Source organism: Chenopodium quinoa, unplaced genomic scaffold, assembly GCF_001683475.1.
Source record: "Chenopodium quinoa cultivar QQ74 unplaced genomic scaffold, ASM168347v1, whole genome shotgun sequence".
NCBI classification, from domain to species: Eukaryota; Viridiplantae; Streptophyta; class Magnoliopsida; order Caryophyllales; family Amaranthaceae; genus Chenopodium; species Chenopodium quinoa.
In genome coordinates this window covers 7,706,188-7,728,638 of record NW_018745024.1, presented here as the reverse complement: position 1 = coordinate 7,728,638, position 22,451 = coordinate 7,706,188, and the positions used below count along the sequence as shown (strand labels likewise).

The following is a 22,451-nucleotide window of genomic DNA, read 5'->3' as shown; positions in this document are numbered from 1 at the left end:
GGGTTCTTACATGCCTATTTTCTTTATTTCTTAACTTTTGAACTCATTCTTTCTCAAACCATCCCATATTTACATATTTATAAGAGTTTATGACTTGAAATCACATAAGAGAGCAAACTTACTAAGTTTAATGGTCCATATCTTTAAAGTGAAGCCATTTCAAGCCGAATTAATATGTTTAAAGCCAAAATTATATTAAAGTTGTTACCGCAATGTTCTTGACTTTGGCATTTGCTGGCACCTTTCCTTTCCCAGGTATCTCCTTGAAGTGTGTCTTCATGAAAAGATCATGTGCAGTTGGTAACTGGCCATTGTTTTTCGCCGCCTTTGAACGTACATGCACCAAACCAATTAAGCTTATTATTTCAATGTAACCATAATTGTTGTCTTTTTCAATTGCCTAAAAAACAAACTCACCATCCTTTTAGCATGTTGTACAGATGAAATTGAACCTTGGTAATGGGTTGGCTCAACCACATTGTCCATCGATCCGCCTCTTCTGTTCTTCTTGTTTTGTTCGGACCTCTTCTTGTACTCTTCATCATTTTCCAAAACGTCCATCATATCCTTGTGGACTTCATCGATCATCCATCTTGGCTTCTTACCGTTCATCCTGTGTGTGACTGCGCGAAACATGTCCTTCAGCCGATCTGCGAACTTGACTTCAAAGGTTCGCTTCACATGGTCGTTTAACTCAGGTGCCCATGTGCATCGTTTCTGCATATGACAAACATTTAAAATTATCAAACACAACTCCATCAATACATTTAGTAATACATAGCTATAAGTATAAAATGTCATACGCAAAACAAGTTCCACCGTTGATCCTTCGTCTTCTTATCAACCTCTCCGTAATTCCTCCAAGAAGCTCGATAGTAACCTGTTAGGGTGTTAGAGACGGCGTTTCTCACAGGTTTATCGTCAAACCTATTTTAATGTGAATCATGAACAAATAATAAATAAATAGTTTATGTTAGAGTAATACATAGGTCAGTGATAAGAAATATGGGTAGAAGGGAATGAAATTACAACTACATACATACCAGCAAGTGGCAGGGTCTAATACCACCAACTTAGAAGACTGTGAGGCTTGTTGCCCCTGAAGCTGTTGCTCATGATGATGTATCTGCATCTGTGTTTGAGGATCCTCATTGTCACCCAAATCTGCCGCGTCCTCCACGTCCACCATTTCCTCATCGTCATCATAAATGAGAACTTGCCTTTTCTCCTTTCCCTTATTTTTCTTTGATGATTCTCCTTTTTTCCCTCCCATCATTTCCACCTGAAAAAGATGTCAGTCACATGCCATGATATTATTAACATTATAAAAATTACAAGTATAATGAGATGTAACAAGATTAACAGTAAAACGACAAACTCTTTAATTGATTTTACAGTGACAATCAAATTCAACCGACAATTACACAACTACAGGAAAATTTAAGTATTCATTTTACAGTAACAAATAAAATTCGATCTCCTAGTCATGACTTTCATCGCTACTATCACTACTGGTATCATCACTACTATCATCTAAAACCACATCGATCTCATCATCCTCGTCACTATCACTAGAGTCGACGCTTGATTCATCATCTTCATCGCTTGAGATTATTAAGTCGCCATCATCATCTTCGTCATCATCCTCAACTAGGTCATAGTCAGGAATGTCATTCGGTGGACAAAGCGTTGCATGGACTTGTGGCGACGGTGCCTGTATAAAATCAAGGTCCACTGGAGCATCAACCACTGACCTTGCTTGTGTTTTAAACACAACCCACCATTGAACTCGATCTCTTTTTAGGCTTGGGTAGGATGTGTAGTACACTTGGCTCACTTGATAAGATAATACGAAGGGATCATACTTGGGGTATTTCTTAGTATGATTCACTTCGACTAGCTTGTATTGTTCATGTATGTTCATACCCCTACCACAATCCATCCAACTACACTTAAACAAAATAGTCTTGTACTCTTTTTTTGGACCAGTGTAGACAAGTTCAATTATATCATCTAGAATGCCAAAGTACTCTCCACCGTCATCACTAGACACACATACACCATAATTCATCGTGGACTTGTGTTTGTCATGGGAATGTGTATGGAAATTAAATCCACCAACAAAAATCTGCCTCCAAGTTCGAACACACTTGAAAGGAAGCATGCACAATGCTTGCAGGACATCTGAATTTGGTTTCTCTTCAACCACCTATTTACGTCACAATTCAATAATTAATTAAAGTGAATTGCAAGATCTAAAAACCATATTTAAAGAGCTAGAACATTTCTATCACCTTATGGTGAAACCAATCAGAGAATTCGGTGTCACATTTCTCCATAACTTCTTCTCTACGCAAAAACGGTCGGGAACTAAGAACGTAGTCCTCAAACTTCCTATTAGGTCAATGATACAAGAGAAATAAGTAATTCAACCATTTTAATTCTTCAGAACTATGAATAAAATTCATTATTTAACACATATACCTTTCGTATTCACAAAGAATGTCGCAGTTTCGTAAAACGAACAAATGAGCACACTCAAGTTCTTTTTCATCTAAATACCGAGTTTTACCCTTAGTTGAGACACGACCGGTATCCACCGAGAACAACTCTGGTAAGTCAGCGTTGTCCATTGTTGATTCCACGTCTACATTTACATTACGACCGAGATCCCGAGTTTTTGTGTCAACTGACGGCTGAAAGTAATTTGAGAAAAAGTTTGCTATCTCTTCGGTGAGATAAGCATTACATATGGAACCTTCAAATCGAGCCTTGTTCCCAATTTTACGTTTGAAGTGATTAAGGAACCTGCAATTAAATTAGTATAAATAATTGTGTAAATAGTTCATGACTATGAAGGTTTTGTATGAAAGAGGAAGTGAAGGGGACTTTGATTTACCTTTCAAAGGGATACATCCATCTATATTGAACAGGACCACATAACTTGCCCTCATATGGAAAATTAATAGGTAAATGCTCCATGGAGTTGAATAATGTCGGAGGGAACACCTTCTCAAGCTTGCAAAGGATTTCAGCTATGTTTTTCTCTAATCTCTCCATGTCACTAACGGTGATTGTGTAACAACACAAATCACGGAAGAATTGACTGATCTCTGTAACCGCATTCCAAATATGGGTAGGGAGCAATTCCCTCAAAGCAGTAGGCAACAACCTCTCTATGAACACATGGCAGTCGTGGCTTTTCATACCATGAAGCTTACAACCTTGTAAATCTACGCATCTACTCAAATTAGAAGCATATCCATCTGGAAAACGCAACTGTTTAACCCAGTCACACAACACTTTTCTTTGAGCCTTATCAAGAGAAAATGGGGCTTTTGGCATGTACTCTTTTCCCCTACCGTCCTCCTGCAGATGAAGTTGTGGCCTTTTACAATATTTACCTATGTCATTTCGAGCCGATGGCATGTCACATGTCTGTTTTTTCACATCCATAATGGTGTGGATTAACTGATCAAAGAAGTTCTTTTCAATGTGCATGACATCCAAGTTGTGACGGATGAGCAGATACTTCCAATAAGGAAGCTCCCACAACGAGGATTGCTTGAACCACCCTTTTTTTGCTCTTTTGAGATGTTTCAATGCCTCCGGCCCATCAGTTGCCTTTGGAAGGTGTCTCACACATTCCCACAATTCCTCACCTGACATGATGTGTGGCGGTGAACCTTTTTCGACTTTGTTTTTACAAAATGCAGTTTTACTATTTCGAAAAGGGTGATCTGTTGAAAGGAATTGGCGATGGCAATCAAACCAAGAAACTTTGCCACCGTGTTCAAGCCAGAATGTTTTGCTTTTATCCATACAATAAGGACAAGCCTTCTTACCCGCTGTGGTCCAACCAGACAACATACCGTAAGCTGGGAAGTCACTAATAGTCCAAAGGATGGTTGCTCGAAGATTGAAATTTTGTTTCCTCGAAATGTCATAAGTATTTGCGCCTACTTCCCATAATTGTTTCAACTCTTGTACCAACGGTTGCATATACACATCCAAATTTCCCTTAGGGTTCTTAGGACCAGGAACGAGCAACAAAAGGAACATGAATTGTCTTTTCATACACATTGAAGGAGGCAAGTTATAAGGGGTCAAAATGACAGGCCAACAGGAATATTGTCCCCCAAACTTACCATGCGGAGCAAAACCATCTGTACACAAGCCAAGTCGAACATTACGAGGCTCATTGGAAAATTCTGGAAATCATCTATCGAGGTGTTTCCAAGCTTCACTATCACTAGGGTGCGCCATTGTGCCTTGAACTTGAGGATTTTTTGAATGCCATGTCATTTCCTCCGATATGTTCTTGGTTGCATAGAGCCTTTGCAATCTCGGTGTGATCGGAAAATAAATTAAAACATTCAAAGGCACTAAACTATCTTTAGAAGTCTTTTTGTATCGGTCACTACCACACACCCTACATGTAGATAGCTGAACATCATCCTTCCAAAACAACATACATCCTTTCGGACATGCATGAATCTTTTCATGAGGCAACTCCAACCTCTTCACAATCTTCTTCACCTCATAGAATGTGTCGGCCATATTGTTATTGTTAGGAATCGCCTCATTGACCAAAGAAGCAAACCCGTCAACACATCTATGGGGCAAATTATACTCACACTTAAGACTAGTAATTCGAGCAGCCATCTCTAACACAGACAATGAACTTCCTTCGTATAATGGTCTTTCGGAAGCCTTTAACAAATCTAGGAAATGCTTAGCTTGTGCATTAGGCTCCTCCTCTGCCTCTTCTGAATGCCCTTGATCTTCATTATGACCAAAAGCATTGAAAACCATTTCACGGTATTCATTTGACGGTCCTTCAGGAGCTCCCGGAAAGCCTTCCCCATGACACATCCACTCATAGTAATTAGGTATGAAACCCTTGCGGTACAAATGAATTTTAACAGTTTCCGCATCCCAAAGTCGTTTGTTCTTACATTTAAAACATGGACACCTAACTTCATTCGGGTTGCTACTCTCGGGATGGTCTTCCACGTATTTAAGGAATTCATCTACCCCTTTCACAAATTCCGGATTAATAGAATGCCCAACCTTCCTTTCATACATCCAGCTACGATCTGTTCGTTTCATGATTACAACTTCTACACAAACTCATGAATATGTATAATCACATTAGTCACAACGCGTATTGAATATTCATTAACCATCTAAATGTTAAAAATATGATAATAAGATTGTACATGATGTCCAAAGGTCCTTATCACTCCAACCTAACCCATCCTTGGACATTTAATCTCACAAGCGAATGTATGCCAGGTTATCAATTCTATGGAAAATTCGGCAGCATTTCCCTTATGTTCTCCAAGTACACGATGTAGGCTATTAGATAACCCGTCATATGTACCCAGAGAACATTGTAGAGAAATGATTAGCCAGGATATTCCCTACAATCAATAACAAGGCATACATTCACCACCTAAGTGAGAATAAACGTCCAAGGACAGTCCCAACCGGGGACTATCCAAGACATACTCCTAATGAGTATGCCTTGAACGGGTATCTAGGCAAATGATGATGCAAACGATTCATTCATAAATATATCAAGTAAATATAACACGCTCATTTAAAAATATGCCAAGCAAATTACATAACACAATCATTATAAGTAAACCAAATATATCATAATCATAATTAAATTGATATAAACAATTATATAGTAATCATTACATTTAAAATTATATAACAAATATTTTTTAATAAATTAACTAACATGCATTAAATTAAACTAACATACATTATATTTAACTAAACAAAACTAACATACATTATTAAATAATAATAAATTAAACTAAACTAACATACATTATTATAATAAACAAAATCAATGTAAACTAACATATTATGCGGTACATTTTTATAATAAAATATCAACCTAAACTAACATATCATGTCATACATTATTATACTAAACCAAACAAAATTTACATGTCATGTCTTACATTATTATAAAAATGCCAAACCAAATTAAACTTAACTAACATATCAACCATTATTATTTATTATAATAAAACCAAAGCAAACCAAACTAACATTTATCTAAGTCACTAACATGCCAAGTATAAACTAAAATAACAATTTTAGAAATTAGAATGTCACGAACCTATAGATCTGCACTTTTTATTGAGATTCAAAGCAAGGCAAAGATACAAATCCTACAAATATTAACAATTAAACATTATTTAAGGTGTAAAATGTTAATTTTTATTTAAAAAAAATGAAAAAAGGGTCAAATTATGTTCTATAATTTACCAGCGGGAGGATGAAGGTGGTGGTGGTTCTGGTAGGAGGCGGAACGGTGGAGGCACCTGAAACAAAAGGGGTGTTAGGGTTAAATAAAAAAAATAAAAATTAAAACATAAAAATAAAAATTTTAAAAATACCTCACCGGCGCTGCAGCCGGAATTCTTGGAATGCCGCCGGCCGGGTAGGTGTGACGGCGGCTGCTACAAGCCGGTGGTGGCTGTTCACAAGCCCCGGTGGTTAGTGCGGCCTTTTGCGAATTAAAAAAAAAACAAAAACCTAACAGCGGCTTACCATCGGGGAGAACAGCGGCAGCGGGATCCAGTGGTCAGGCGGAGGCGACGGCGGCGGTCAGGCGGAGGCACGTCCTCTCCTCTTTCTCTTTCTCCCTTTCTTTCTTTCTTTCTTTCTTTCTTTCTCTCTCTTCCCCCGTGTTTTTTTCCTTGGTTCTTTCTGGTTTACAACCTAATTTCTAGTTCAAATATTTGCGACGGAATTTATTTCTGTCGGTAAATATTTTCCGACGGAAAATTCCGTCGCAATAAATTTTGCTACGGAATTTTCCGTCGCAGAATTAATTTTCCGACAGAAATAAATTCCGTCGCAAATTTTGCGAGTGAATTTCCGTCGCAATTCACATTTTCCGACGCATTTTAGCAACAAACTTAATTCCGTCGCTGAAATTAAAGTTTGCGACGGAGAATAGGTCCGTCGTAAAAATTCCGCCGGTATTAAGCCATTTTCTAGTAGTGAACGGGTAGTCTTAACATAATTAATCAGCAATAACGCCCATTATATTAGCAATAAGAGGAAGCTAAAATCAAGGGATTCCAATAACCATTAAATCCCAACAGTCAAATGAATAAATACTGTAACTTTCTTTGTTTTACTTCAAGAACTTCCAACAGCAACTACTCTAATTTGTGTTCCTTTCATTTTTTTTTCTATTTTGTTTGCTTAGTTGTTACAAGTAATAAGTTGCTTTTTTAAATTACAATGGAAATCACATAGTTAATTTAATAAACTTAATTACAATAACAATATTGCTCGCTTCTATTTCTTAGGGCCTTGCTGTAATGTGTCTATGTTGCTTTGCAAGTCTTTTTTATGTAAATGTATTTACTGTTATAACAAAATAAAGTAAATACCAAGAGTAACCTAAAGTACTAATACTTAATTACTTCTACTTTTTTTTTTTTTTTTTTAAATGTGAATGTCCTCATCTTAGTTGTCCAAACCTTGGAAGTGGTACTCATGAATCAAAATTTATCCTTTTGTTCATCTTGTGCTTTAGGTTGAAGTTATGAGTCCTTTAGTTCATTACACTTTGACTAAAACGAGATTATGTGTTGATTTGCTTTATTGTTTAACCATTGCAATTAACATGCTTTAAGATGTGTATAGTTTGAGGCAATTGGGTATTTAAATTGTATCATAGCAATTCGTGGGTATATGAAGGCTATTAGCTTAATTGGTAAACCGCTATGTTATTGTGTATAAGATGTGGGTTCAACTCCTACGTAGCCTAGATAAAGTTTGGTTTTTTCTTTTTTTTTTTTTTTTTTTTTTTTTGAAATAAGGTATGTAAATTAATTAATAGTTAAGTTTCAAGGAGGTTCCACTGGGACATCACCAGCACAAATGAGAGAATAGTTTTCAGTACTAAGAGTCAAATCTCTTACAAAAGCTTCATTACAAATCAGGCCGGGGTGGATGATACAAAATACAGATTTGGTTCATGACCTCCAAAGTCCTTGCATCCTTAGCTAGAATATCTGCTACGGCATTGCTATGAATGCTATCCCTTGCTTCAAAGCGCATATCTTAGATAAAGTTTGTTTATGATTGATGTGTTCTACAAGATAGTAATGGAGGAAGAGATGAAGAGAGCTTAGAGAATAGTGATGTAATAAAAGGAGAGGGGGATCAAGTAGGAATTGAGAAGAAATAAAAAAAGGCATTTGAAACCAATTTTAAAGCATATTTGACAAGATATTTAGCATTTTTTTTTTTGAATAAAAAAAAAAAAACAAAGAAAGACATTATCAGAGTATAGTTTGTTTCATGATAAAACAATGTCTCAAGCAAAAAAGCAATAAAATGTTTTATGAAATATGTAAAACTATGAAGGATGGGTGAAAATAAAAGAGAGTGACGGAAAGGAAAGGAATCAAATTTAAAATTTGCAAAACAGTAAAAGATGATCGATTAAGGGCCTGTTCTCATTGACTGAACTCAGCTGAACTGAACTGAACTGAACTGAAATGAATATTTCATAAGAGAAGGAAATTAGGAGCTGAACTGAACTGAACCGAACTGAACTGAACTGAACTGAGCTGAGCTGAACTGAACTGAACTGAACTGAACTTCAACGTAAGAGAACAGACCCTAAGTAGTCGGAGGAGAGGGAAAGCAATATGTTAAGCAAGTAGATGAGAGATGATGCAGGGCAATAGTTGGAGGCTGAGAAATTTTTTAAGAGTATTTTATAATTTAAGATAGGAAATTTTTTAAATTACCACCCAAAAATGTAACCATTTTTGAACTAATCACCCGTTTAATTTTTTATTTTAAATTACCACCCTTAAATTAAATAAATGCTCAGATTATCACCCATTTTAATCAATGAGCCCCAATCTAACGTTTATTTTGACCCTTTTGACTGTTTTTTGCCCGATTTTCTCTTTAAAAACGCTTTCCTAACTTCAATTCACATTTTTCTCTTTGAAATTTGGTAGAATTTGGTTAAGAAAATGTGAATTAAAGTTTAGAGAGCCATTTTAAAGAGAAAAATCGGGGGGGGGGGGGGGGAAATCAGTCGAAAGGGTCAAAATAAAGGTTAGGTGGGGTCTACAGACGGAAAATCCACCGAATTTTTGAAATGGGTGGTAATAACATTTATTTTATTTAAGGGGTGGTAAGTTAAAATAAAAAATTAAACGGGTGGTTAGTTCGAAAATTGTTACATTTTTTGGTAATAATTTAAAAATTGCATAAAAACCATCAGATACGAGTGAGTAGTCTCTGTCTCTAATTCCGTAAATTCTTGAACATTATCTGTACATGTTAAATCATTTACATAAAATGATGTAACTGTATCAAATGTACGTACAATATGTATACCAGTATGCTATGGACAGACCTAGCAGCAAATGTGCTACATTCATCAGTAACATTATATTGAGTAACAAGCAGAAGCCATTTTCTGTTCAGGATTATGAACGTATATTCTAAACAGTTTCAGGTTCTGAACTCGAAATATCACATTAGGGAACCGAAGCTACAACGCTAGATGTTAAAGTGAAATAGTCTGAAACAGTGGCGTCGAAACAAATATATCCTGCTTTGCTGATAAATGCCAAGTCTCCTAGCTCTCGCAGGTTGAATCGCAGCATGATATGTTCAGGTGGGTCAATAACAAGGCATAGAAGAAGCCCTGTTGCTACGAACGATGCCTTCTTTAAAGACTCAAGGTGATGCATTTGGAACCAAGCACAATGCTGAGTATGTGGTGGCATTCCCCTAATTCCATTAACCTGCAATCAAAAGCCCCCAACAAAATAAGTACTGAAATTCCTTTCTTAGCTTATGTAGATATAATTGAGATCGATTATCAGCTGTTTGAGTGTACCTCTTTGTACATCTTCCAAGTTGACTGTCCTATACAGACTGTCAAAATCTTGTCCGATATATTCATTGAAACTGGTACATGTGAATAAAAGAAAGAAACAAGTGAAGAGATCCGGCATATACTTAAATGCTAAGTACTGAAGTTGTGATAACAAAAGATAGAAGATGAGAAGCTAGGCCGGACCTCTTTTAGTAGTTGACTCATATGCTTGAATCATCTCCCTGAAGTGCTCGCGTAGTATGACAGCCTCACAGGCGAATATAACGTTGGGAAATTTCTCGAAGCTAGCATCCATTTCGAGTAATTCCACAGCAAACTCTCTAGGAGAAGCATTTCCTGAAATAATCATCAAAAGTTTAACACACTTAACTTCCTTCTGTTATGAAATCAGGCTGCAAATGTGAAATATCGAACTTGCAGATAGAAAACAAAATTGTTATTTATAACAAAAACTTAACATTTGATTTCTCTGATGCAGAACATGAACAAATGTCAGGAAAACCTGTACGGCAAATAATTAACCAAACTCCGTTGAGCTAATGAAATATCAATATTCGCGTAATCTGATTGTACGGCAAATAATTACCCTAATTTGAAATTGATGAGTAATTGCAAGATGAGTTTGGGGAAATTTTCTTACAACTAAGGTAATTTTCTACGAGTAACTCGAAACCATAAATGATTCATAAAACATTACAATGTTGTAATGTACACCCAAATTGAGAACCCTAATATCAAAGCTGTATAAATTATCCCCAAATTAAAACCCTAAGGGGGTGTTTGGTAAGTGGGATTAAGAAGGTGGGAATGGGAATATATGTACCAATATGACTAATTCCCTTGGTTGTTTTAAGGGAATGGGAAATAAAATCTCAATGAATTCCCACATTCTTATTAGCTAGGGGGATGTTAATAGAGGAAGGGAATTGAGAAGAGTATGAAAAGACCAAATTGCCATTAATGAGAAGGGTGAAAAGGAAGGGGAAAAATATAAGTAAGGGCATTGATGTAATTCGTTAGTAAATATCAACATATCCCTAGCAACTACCAAACTATGGACTTTTATTCCCTTTCATGAATTCTCAACAACAAATTTCCACCCATAATTCCCCAAATTCTCATTCCCACATGTCAAACGCCCGTAAGTTCAAATTCACATGAAAAGTGAAAAGTTTTGTATGTAATTAGGTTCTAAAGTAGGAAAATTATAAGTTAGCAAATAATTATTAAATTCTTTATTACCGAGAAAAGAAAGAAAATTAAATATGGCAGAACAATATGTAGTGTGATTTTCACTGATAATTTCTACTCTTCACAATGTATGGTACTCCGTAGAACCTTTTGTTTCTCATAATAATCAGACTTTAAATCAAAAAACAATAACATTAATTTCATACGTTTCCCACCAAAATATATGCATTAAAATGTTACAGAAAAAAAAAAAAAAAAAAAAAAAAAAAAAAAAAAAAAAAAAAACAGGACAATCAAATTAACAAAAAATACTTACCAAACATGAAATTGAGTTGAGAAGAGCCAAGAAAATGAAAAAAGGTGACAGTATCATTATCAGAAGCATCAACAAGATTATCGAGAATACACTTCACGTTGATCATCTTATTGATCATAGCATTTTCGTACTGAAAGTTGATCAAACCAGAGGACTTCAACCAAAGATGTCCTGCAACCTCCATTTCCGTGTTCCGAACCGTGATCTCCAACCCAATCTCTTTAACTTCGATCAACCCCACACCAGTTTGATTGAAACTGGCATCAGTTAGAGATTCCAGTGCTTGCTTCAGTATAGTTGCTGGGTTCACTTCGAAACGAAAACTCGAAATTGGCGGTTCTTGGAAAGTGTCAATTTGATCATCTTTTGTAGGTTCTTGAATTGGGGTTTCGGGTTCTTTAGAAGATTGAATTGGGTTTTCGACGTTGGCGGTTTCGAGATCTTCAATGATGGCGGAGAGTGAAAGCAGAGGACTTGAAGATCTTCGAGAGATTAAATGATTATTTTTTTCTCATTTCATGGCGGGAAGAGTGAAGACAGAGGAACAGATCAACAGAATTTCAAAGGTTTCTGATTTTTGTTGTTACTGTTACTCTAGTTAAATTTTCTGGTATATTGGTGATTCTGCAAAAATGGGAAATAAAAGATTTAATTTTTTTTAAAAAAATTAGAAATGTTTTTGTATTTAATCAAGGGTTTGAATTAGAATGAATAGAAATTTGTAGATAGTCTTGAGTAGTATGATGTTTAGATAACCGATTCCCGCCATGTACTTCTTAGATTGTGTTTAAATGACTTTCTAATTTTTTTTTTTTTTGAAAGTTGACTTTCCAACTTTAAATTACAACTAGAGTTGTGTTTTGACCTTTGACCCATTTTTTATTTTCGTTGACTTTAGAGGTTCAAGCCCAATTCACATTACACTTTAGAGTCAATGAAGCTCAATATGGGAATAATACCATAGAAGAGAATCAAGAGATGAAGCCGAGCTAGAAAGACGAGTATTCAATAAGATTTTCAAAACTCTCTATGAGCCAAAAGAAAAAAGCAAGCAGTAGAAAATAACTTCGATGCCTAATCACCATCTAAAGTTTTTAATTAAGCAATTTGGAACATCAAAATAATCAAGGACATCCAATAAAAAAAAAATCAACATCACACTTTACATTTTCTTTAGGCTTTACAATTCTTAATTCTTTAGCATTCTAAGCTTAGCAAGTTAGTAACCTAGATTAGTTTAGCAATAGAGATAGCATTAGTAGTTTAGTACTCTATTGATCATCAAATTTTGAAAGAATTTTGTCCGATTCGAGATAATTCAAAACAGATTTGTAATATGATAGTATGGGCTGTTTCCGAGAGAATCTCATGTGGCAACACTCATTTTAATGATGTTTCGTGCACCTTATATTATAGGTCGTCGTGCTATTTGAGCTACTAGTAAAAGTTTGTGTTGTTGAGTGCAACTTGTTAATAGTTCATGCTATTGAGTCCAATTTTGCCTAATTATAATTGTATGATAATCATGTTCATTATAAATATACTAAATGTTCATTTATTTTTATTATTGACGTGTTTATTTTTTAATAATAAACTAAGGGTCTGTTCTCTTCTGCTTATTTTCAGTTCAGTTCAGTTCAGCTCCAATAAGTTCAATTCAATTCAATTCAATTTAGTTCAGTTTAGTTCTTATCTTAATATCCTTCTCTCATAAAATATTCAGTTCAGTTCCAATAATTTCAGTTCAGTTCAGTCAATCAGAACATACCCTAAGTTTAACCCCGTGCAATGCACAGATGTTGAATAATTATTATAAGGAGTAATAATTATACAAAAAATAAATAAATCATTTGACCAAGTATAAAATCGCATGAAATATATTAAAACACCGCAAACATATGATAAAAAAAATATTTATATATGTAATAGTTATATAGTGCAAGTTTATATTTTAGGAAGTTTACTTTAAAATTATATACAAAAAAAAGTCATAATCTAGATTTAAAACAATAATTTATCTTTGGAAAGTAACTTTGGAGGAAATTTTTGAATAATATATTGTCAAGTGTCCCCTTAGATTTGCTTTTAGTAGTATGTAGTTGAGGCTCATTTTTTAATCCGTTCAATAAATACTCAATTTTTTTCTTTTTGGAAAAATTGACATGAATAATCCCAACTTTGCTCGATTCACCTAAAATAATCTCAACTTTCAATTATTTTTTAATAAATCGAACTTTAATATGAATTTTATTTTAATTGTCCAACCGGTTATCAAATTTGTTATAACAAGTCGCCTGACACGTGTCAGGACGTGATAGGTAAAAAAAATAAATAAAATCTATATTTAATAAAAAAACTTTTTTAAAAAACCTCTAATCCACCAGCCTAGCCACCGCCGCCCTAGCGCCGGACCCCCCACCTCGGCTGCCAGCGCCTAGCCGGCATAATCACCCGCCCGCCATTTTTCCCCGGCCCCTTCGGCGGGAGCTACCTCACCATCCCTAACCCGGCTCCTTCCCACGATCAACCCCCCCCCCCCCAAATTCCCCCAACAGATGCACCACCTTCGCTCCTACCATTTTGTCACCCCGATCCACGTATAAACGACCTCCCTCCCCGAAACGCCTCCCCCAAACAACCCTATTCCCCAATTCGTCGGCCCCCAAAATCTCAAACGGTTGAACCCTACCCAAAACAACCCAGATCGAAAATAAACGGGAAGAGAAGATGGGTAGGGTGGGTTCCGCCGGCAGGAAAGGAGGAAATGAGCCGGCAGGATGGGCGTCGGATAGTGTGGGCCATTTAGCCACCAGCGGCAGTCGAAGGTAGGGTCCTGGTTGGGCTGTTGCTAGAATGAGCTCGGCCTAGCGGGCGCTGACCTGCCGCTGGCTTGTGCAGGCTTCTCTCTCACTTTTTTTTTTTTAAGAAATACCTTCACTAAGAATTAATACTCCCTCCATGTTTTTTGAAGTGTTATAGTTTGACCGGAACTTAGTTTTAGGCAACTTAATTGACTTAAATTAAATAAGAGGTAAGTAGGGTAGTTGAAGTATTAAAAAATTGTAAAAGAAAAATAGTGGGGTTAATAGTTTATAGAAAATTAATGAATGTGAGAGGAAAAATATAATAGAAAAAGTTGTAGTGGGTTTGGGTGGGGACCATGAGAGAAGAGATATATAATATTCTAATGTACTTTTTTTTTGCCATAAAAGGAAGTGTAACATTTATTTAAACATGGCCGGATTTGGTAAGTGTAACACTTATTAAAAACACAGAGGGAGTAACAAAAAAATATAAATAAAAAATAATATTTTAAAGTTAATTAATTAAATAATTAAATCAATAATATAAATATATAATTAAATTTAATTTTGACCAATTAAGTGATGACAAGTGTATATTAAACATTTTTTTAAACAAATTTACCCGTTCAATAGGTTAGTGGTCACCTAGAAGGCTAGGACCATTGAAAGCAATTCATATTAAAGTTCGGATTATTAAAAAATAATCAAAAGTTGGGATTATTTTGGGCAAATCGAGCAAAGTTGGGATTATTCCTATGAATTATTATTCCTTTTTTTTTGTTGCCAAAATGTTCATTTTATAGAGTGTTTTCCAGCTATACTAGCTACAAGGGTGCAACAGAAGCTATTTGTCAAATACTAAAGAGACTTTGAGTAATATGATAGGAAAATTTGATGATTATGCAAATAAGGCCGGAGTGGTAAAATTAAATTTTCTTAAATAAAAAAATTATAGTGGGTAATACTTACAATGAACTATTGTCAATTTTTTTATAGACATTAAGGGCCTGTTCTCTTATGTTGAAATTCAGTTCAGTTCAGTTCAGTTCAGTTCAGTTCAACTCCTAATTTCCTTCTCTTATAAAATATTCATTTCAGTTCAGTTCAGCTCAGTTCAATTCAGTTCAGTTCAGCTCAATTCAGTTCAGTTCAGCTCAATTCAGTTCAGCTAATGAGAACAGACCCTAAGAGTAATTACTTTCTCTAAAAAAAAAGAGTAATTACTTTAATTGACATGTTGAATATTTCACCAATAATACTACTGATGAACTTAAAAAGAATTGAGACATCAATAAGACAGTAACAATTACAAAATAGTATAGTAGTACCTTTAATGTAGGGATGGCAAAAGCTGACCCGACCCGAAAACACGACCCGAACCCGACCTGAAAATAGCAGGTTAGGGTTGAGGATTTCGACCCGAAAACTTAAATGGGTCGACACAAACCCGACACGAAATTTAAATGGGTGATAAGTGGTTTATTTGACCACTTATTGTGTCAATTTAGACCCGATTTTGCATTCATTTCCCCTCTTTCTAACCCGTTTTTTAATAAAAATGGTTTGTCTCGGCCTTGTCCCCTCTTGGATTGTGTTTGTCCATGTTTTGCAGGTCTATTGACTCAATTTGGCAAGCATCCAATGCATGGTTTGTGTTCAAGGCAAGGAAATTAGAGAATGGAGAGGGCGCTCCAGGGGAGCAGGCGTGCACCTCTCCTGGAGCGGGCGCTCCTCGACTTCAGCAACAATCTGCCCAAGTTCAGAGTCTGTTAGGAGCGGGCGTGCTCCTGACCAGGAGCGGGCGCTCCTCCCTTTGAAGTTGAATTCTACCTATGTTGTGGAGCAGGGGAGCGGGCGTGCACCATGTGAGGAGCGGGCGCTCCTCCTTGACACTTTCAAATCTGACTTTTCATTGAAGTATCTGGAGAGGGCGTGCAGCAGAAAGGAGCGGGCGCTCCTCGCTGGGAATCCGTTTTCTTTTGACGGATTTCCCTATGTGTTTCGGGGAGTATAAATACTTCCCCTTTAGCTCATTTAGAAAAGAACAGTAGCCTAGTTTTCAGAAATCTCTCTTAGTTTGAAACATTCCTTTTAATTAATTTAGCTTAGTTTTCATCAAATCAAATCATTGTATTAGTGAAATTCAAGAATTATTCTCAAGGTTTGGTAATTTGTATTCAACATTTGAAGCTTCAATTAGTAATTTCTTCAACCTTTTTCTACTTAATTTTAGATTTTATTTGGTATTTGCATGTTACTTGAATCCTTTTAGTTCTTGATAATTCCTTCTTGGATGATAGTGAATTCGATTGATAACTATTTTTCCCAATTATTGAAGTAGTTAGAACCCTGCATGTTGATGAATATGAGTTGTGAGTAGTCTTCTTGCTAGGGGTTGGGTGAAGCTCAACCTTTTAGGGTAATTATGCAAATGTGGGAGTAGCATTGATGTTTGTATTGCAATTAAATTGATTGTATGAGATTGCTTGTTAGTTCCTCGTGATAGGATTAGCTACCCTTGATTTAGGAGCTTGATAGCATGATATGCTTAGTTTGACATGGAAATGTGAATGAAGCATGACATTACTTATTGCAATTTGATTATGTATCTTCTATTGCTAAACTAATGAGGGATCTAAGTTTAGTAGTGTAAGTTGTTTCCTAATTGCATGAGGTTGATCTTACATATAGTCCTTGTTATATCTTATCTATTTCACTCCCCGTTTGTCTATTTGCTTTGGCTGAGTGGATCCCATTCCCTAGTGTCCTTAATCCATTGATTTAGAACCATAGTTTGTTTGTCTTTTTGACGAACCCCAATTCACCATTGACTTCGAATTAGCTTAAGTGTTAAGATCTTTGGCAACCATATCCTGTTCCTTGTGGACCGAACTCTTACTTGTCATTATGCTTGGTTTGTAAGGTGTTTGTTAATAAATGTGTTTGATTGAGTGTGGAATGTGCGACCGTTCTAACGCCCATCAATGGGTTAGGTTAAGGTTGAAAATTCCAACCCGAAAATGACCCATACAACCCGAAAACATTTAATTTAAATAAAAAAAAAAACAACTTTCAGCCCAACCCAAATTCGAATAAAGCCCCCTTATAAACTCAAAAACCCTAAAAACTCCTATTCTCTTTCATTTTCTCTCAGCCGTCATTTGCCTTCATTCTCTCTCTTAAACTTCCTCTATCTTTAACCCCTAAAATCCTCTTCTATCCTTGAATATTTTTAAATCATTCTATGCCTCCTGATATTGTACACGCCACTAAGCCTCTTCTTAGCCTCTCCTTTGTCTATCCAAGGTATTTTTCATGCTAATTCTTGTTGTTAACTTATGTTGTATTGTTGTTATATGATTGTTGTGTTTTTTTTGCTGATTTTTGTTGTTAATTTTTGTTGTAAATGTTTTGTGCGAATTAATCATGCTAATTTCAGTCTATTGTTTTATACATGTTAATTACACGGTTTTACATGTTTTCAATAGTTTTATTCGCTGATAATGTTGTTTTTTTGAGAAGTTGTTTACTTGTTTGATTTTTAATGATCTGCATGTTTGTGAACAAATTATTTATGTTTTGGTTTGAATTAATTGTTGTGTTATTTTTTAATTGCAGCAAATAGCGGCCAATCAAATCCATCTCAAAGAAGAGAAGATAAATTACATTCATGAAGGATGGGCAAAACAAAGTGAATTAAAGATTGTACTTAAAAATTAGTGTAGCATTTGAAATTCAATTTGTTATTCATTAATTAGATTTGGTTTGTAATCCTTTATGTACATTTATTAGACTATTTTGTTTAAGATTGAATTTTGTTTTTCTAAAGAAATTTAAAATGCTATTGAATGAACAAAGTCAGGTTTGTCGGGTTAACCCAACCCGAATATAGCAGCCTGATTTATACCCAAAAAAGATTTTGGGTCAAATCAAGTCATTTTTCAGGTTGACCCGAACCCGAAAATATCAGGTTCAGGTTGAGTTTCTCAACCCGAAAACTTAAATGGATCAGGTTTGGGTTGGGGGTCGGCTGATCCGAAATTAGCTGACCCGAACACGAACCCGACCTGACCTGATCTGTTTGACACCCCTACTTTAATGTATACTTCTTCAGTTACACGTGTACATTCTCGGTGTTTTTATGCGGCTTTCATTATATTGTGTATGTGACGGTGTTTGTGTAATACAATACAGCCTCCAATAGTGTTTTAAAATAAATACCGATACATGAACTTCAATCAAATTCAATTTTAAGCTTTTCTGAATATTGAACATTATCTGTACAAGTAAAATCAATGAAATGATATAATTGTATCTATACATATGTGTTAGATGTGGCCCAAAATTTTATATGGCCCAAGTTTTTTAAGAAGCCTAATACAATTCTTCTTGCTTCTAGAGTATGTCAAATATTCTACAATTATGTTGACTAGATGAAGCCCGTGCGATGCACGGTTTGTCAGTATTTTTTTAAAAAATATTTTTCATATTTATCTAATTAAAATTGTTATTATATTAGTTTTAAAATAATAAAATATTTGATAAAATTCCTAATCTCAAAAGATAATACCTTGTTTCAATTAATTTAAACTTTAAAATCTCATTTGTCGAATTTGCTTACGTGGCATTTGAATTATTTTATTGTAAAAGAAATTAATAATTTCTTATTTAATTGGATACAACTTAAATTTATAATCCTACGTGGCGCGATAAGAAAATTAAATCCTACGTGGCTCTCTAAAAACTCGGGAAAAAACTCTCCTTTATATATATATCTTAGATTATTATAGAAAATGGTCAACTTTCTAGAAGCAATATTATCATGCAAGTAAATCTAGAGAATTCTTTATACATCTTGGGGCATCCATTTCCACCGACCTAACCAACTATAAATAGTTGGAGTTTGGCTCATATTAAGGGATCCAACCAATATACATTCAACCTCCATTATACAAATTTACCCACTCACAAAATTACTCATCCATTTACAATAGTCTCCCCAGTTAATCTCCTCCTTGTAATTTATTCCACTATTTTCTTTTCTTTTATTTTGAGAGTTTAATTGTAAGAGTTGTATCTCAATACCCTATTATTGGGGTAACTTTGTACTCTCATTTTATTATAGTGGATTTTTTTGGTGCTCGTCGTCGTGGGTTTTTTTTACCTCTATTTAGAGGGTTTTTCCCACGTTAAATATCGTGTCTCCTTTTATTGCTTATCTTACATTTTACCTTTAATTTCTCGTTCTATTTTACATTTTCGATGCGTACTCATACCCTAACAAGTGGTATCCGAGCTAAAGGTTTATAATGTCGAGCGTTACAAAGTTCGACATCGAGAAATTCGATGGTAAGATAAGCTTTAGTATCTGGAAAATCCAGATGCAAGTCGTTCTTATTCAGAACGGATTAAATTAGGCTCTTGATAAGAAGCCTTCAACCATGTCTGAAGAGCAATGGCAAGAGTTGGATGAAAAATCCATGTCGGCTATCCAACTATGCTTAACCAAGGAGGTGTTACGTGAGGTGGTACACGAGAAAACTACAGCTGCCCTATGGATGAAGCTCGAGTCTCTCTATATGACTAAAAGTCTTGCCAACAAACTTCGTCTCAAAGAGAGACTTTATACAATTCGTATGGCCGAAGGTACGTCCATCCAATCTCACCTTAATGAATTCAATTCTATTATCATGGATCTTGAGAATTTGGAAGTTAAAATTGATGATGAGGATAAGGCTGTATTATTAATTGTCTCCTTGCCTCCCTCTTACAAACACTTCAAGGAAATTATGTTATATGGTTCCAGTGAAACTATTTCTTTTGACGATGTAAAATCACACTTACTCTCAAAAGAAAAATTTAACCTTGAAGTGAATAATGAAGATAAAGCTGAAGGGCTTAATGTAAGAGGAAGATCTCATGAAAGAGGTAACACACATAAAAAGAAATTTTGATCCAAATCAAGGGGACGTAAACAAAATGTCACCTGTCGTTATTGTAAGAAATCTGGGCATGAAGTCTCTGATTGTTTCAAATTGAAAAACAAGAAGGAAAAAGAAGAAAAATCCAAACAACCTCAAAAATCCGCTGAAGCTAGCAACATCGAGACTGATTCTGAAAGTGACACAATGTTACTTGTAACCTCTGAAAAGAAAAGTCTCAATGAATGGATTCTTGATTCTAGTTGCACCTATCATATGTGTCCTCATAGGGACTGGTTCACCACATATGAATCTGTTGATTCTGGTAAAGTGTTAATGGGAAATGATATTTTCTATAAGGTTATTGTCATAGGAACAATCAAAATCAAGACTCATGATGGCGTTGTCAGAACCTTAACTAAGGTTCGTCACATTCCTGACTTAAAACGCAACTTAATATCTCTTGGTACCCTAGACTCTCTTGGTTACAAGTTTTCGGCTGAAGGTGGAGTTTTGAAGGTCACAAAAGGTGCCCTAGTTGCCTTGAAGGCCAATAAGCATGGCAGTTTGTATTTCTTGCAAGGACATACAGTAACAGGTGCAGCAGCCGTATCATCTTCACTATCTGATTATCAACTCACTCAATTGTGGCATATGCGCCTTGGTCACATGAGTGAGAAAGGATTGGAGGTCCTGAGCAAACGTGGACATGTTGGCTCACCTGGCACGGGTAGGGATGGCAATGGATCCGTATCCGACCCGGATCCGTGGATCCATATCCGTTTTTGCGAAATGGATCTTCAAATTTTAGATCCGACGGATCTGGGTCGGATACGGATCCCATCCTAAAAAACGAATCTGGATACGGGTCTGCCAAAATACCCGTACCCAGATTTGTTTATCCTTTTTTTTTTTTAACTTTCTACGAAGCCCAGCCCAAGAAGTCAATAACCTAAACCTAAACTGAAATAGAAGCTAAGACTCCAAACTCTCTTCAAAAAACTCTCAAACTAATTAAACCCTAACTCATTCTACCCCATCCTAAAAAACCGCGTGCCCTCTCCCTCTCTAGTCTCTACCCCAATCATCTTTCCTCCAATAACAACTAAACCCAATTAGCAGCGACGCCCAAAACAGAGGAGAGCAGAGGTGGCGGCTGGACAGTGGTGTTTATGAAGGTGATAGAGTGAGGCAAAACCGTGAGAAGGGGGTTTGTGGCCGTGAGGCTGATTATGGTGTTCAACTATGTTTTTGAATAGGTTTAAGTATAATGTAATATACTGACAATTTAATAAAAATGGGTTTTGTGAAATCTGTACATTATTTGGTTTGTTAATTGGATTAAAATTGTTGCTATTGCATTTTCTAATTTTGTTCAAGATGTCTGGAATTGTTTTGAGGTTATTTTGCAATTTTATGTTGAAACATTCCACTCGGTATGTATAATTCGCTAGAGTTAGATTTTATGCAATTTACAACTGCTATATGAGTTGTTAAATTTAATTTAGTAGTCATTAATTACTTAAATCTGAATTAATGGCTTGAGTTGTTTTGGATCCGTTTTAGATCCGTTTTGGACCCAGATCCGTAAGACCCGTCGGATATGGATATGGATCTTCATTTTCCATACCCGACGGATATGGTTCGGATATGGATCTTATATAGTAAAACGGATCTGGATATAGATCCATTAGGATCCGATCCAGATCCGGCCCGTTGCTATCCCTATGCATGGGTAATCTGCAATTCTGTGAGCTTTGTGTTTATGGAAAGCAGAAGAAAGTAAGTTTCTCTACTGCTACTCACAGAACTAAAGATATTCTTGATTATGTCCACTCTGATTTGTGGGGACCTATTAGAGTCACCTCTTATTCTGGAAAACGTTATTTCATGTCTATCATTGATGATTTCTCCCGCAAAGTCTGGGTTTATTTCTTAAGGCAGAAAAATAAAGCCTTCTCCACTTTCAAGAAGTGGAAAGCTCTTGTCGAGAACCAGACCGAGAAGAAATTTAAAAAGCTTAGGACTGATCGTGGTTTGGAGTTTTAAGAAGATGAATTTCAAGAGTTTTGTGCTCAAGTCGGAATTGCTAGACACAAGACATTGCCTGGGAAGCCGCAACAAAATAGAATTGCCGAGCGTATAAATCAAACTCTTCTAGAAAGATCTCGATGTATGATCTCTAATGCTGGATTGTGGCATCGCCGTGATTTGTGGACGGAAGCAGTATCCACGGCAGCATATATAGCCAACCGTCTCCACACTCTTCCATTGACTTCAAAGTTCCAGAGGAGATATATTCAGGT

General features: G+C 35.7%; 1 protein-coding gene and 1 long non-coding RNA gene across 2 annotated transcripts; one reads left to right on the top strand and one right to left on the bottom strand.

Moving 5' to 3' along the window:
• Positions 1 to 4,218: 4,218 nt before the first annotated feature.
• LOC110708886 lies at positions 4,219 to 8,103 on the bottom strand. Its single transcript, XM_021887110.1, has 4 exons — positions 8,010 to 8,103; positions 6,292 to 6,347; positions 6,143 to 6,194; positions 4,219 to 5,123 (listed from the first exon to the last, which is right to left on the bottom strand). The coding sequence occupies exons 1-4, from the start codon at positions 8,101 to 8,103 to the stop codon at positions 4,219 to 4,221; spliced, it is 1,107 nt and encodes a 368-aa protein (XP_021742802.1).
• A 9,120-nt stretch (positions 8,104 to 17,223) lies between these two features.
• On the top strand, positions 17,224 to 18,037 carry LOC110708991. The gene is made up of 2 exons (XR_002508819.1): positions 17,224 to 17,530; positions 17,843 to 18,037. It is a non-coding gene; the product is annotated as an uncharacterized LOC110708991 (long non-coding RNA).
• Positions 18,038 to 22,451: the final 4,414 nt, after the last annotated feature.

Coding starts and splice junctions, on each gene's coding strand:
- LOC110708886 (XM_021887110.1), bottom strand. CDS start 8,103: ATGCGCTTTGAAGCAAGGGATAGCATTCATAGCAATGCCGTAGCAGAT. Junction 6,348..8,009: donor GGAGGTCATGAACCAAATCT/GTATTTTGTATC, acceptor CTTTTGTTTCAG/GTGCCTCCACCGTTCCGCCT. Junction 6,195..6,291: donor CCACCTTCATCCTCCCGCTG/GTAAATTATAGA, acceptor TAATATTTGTAG/GATTTGTATCTTTGCCTTGC.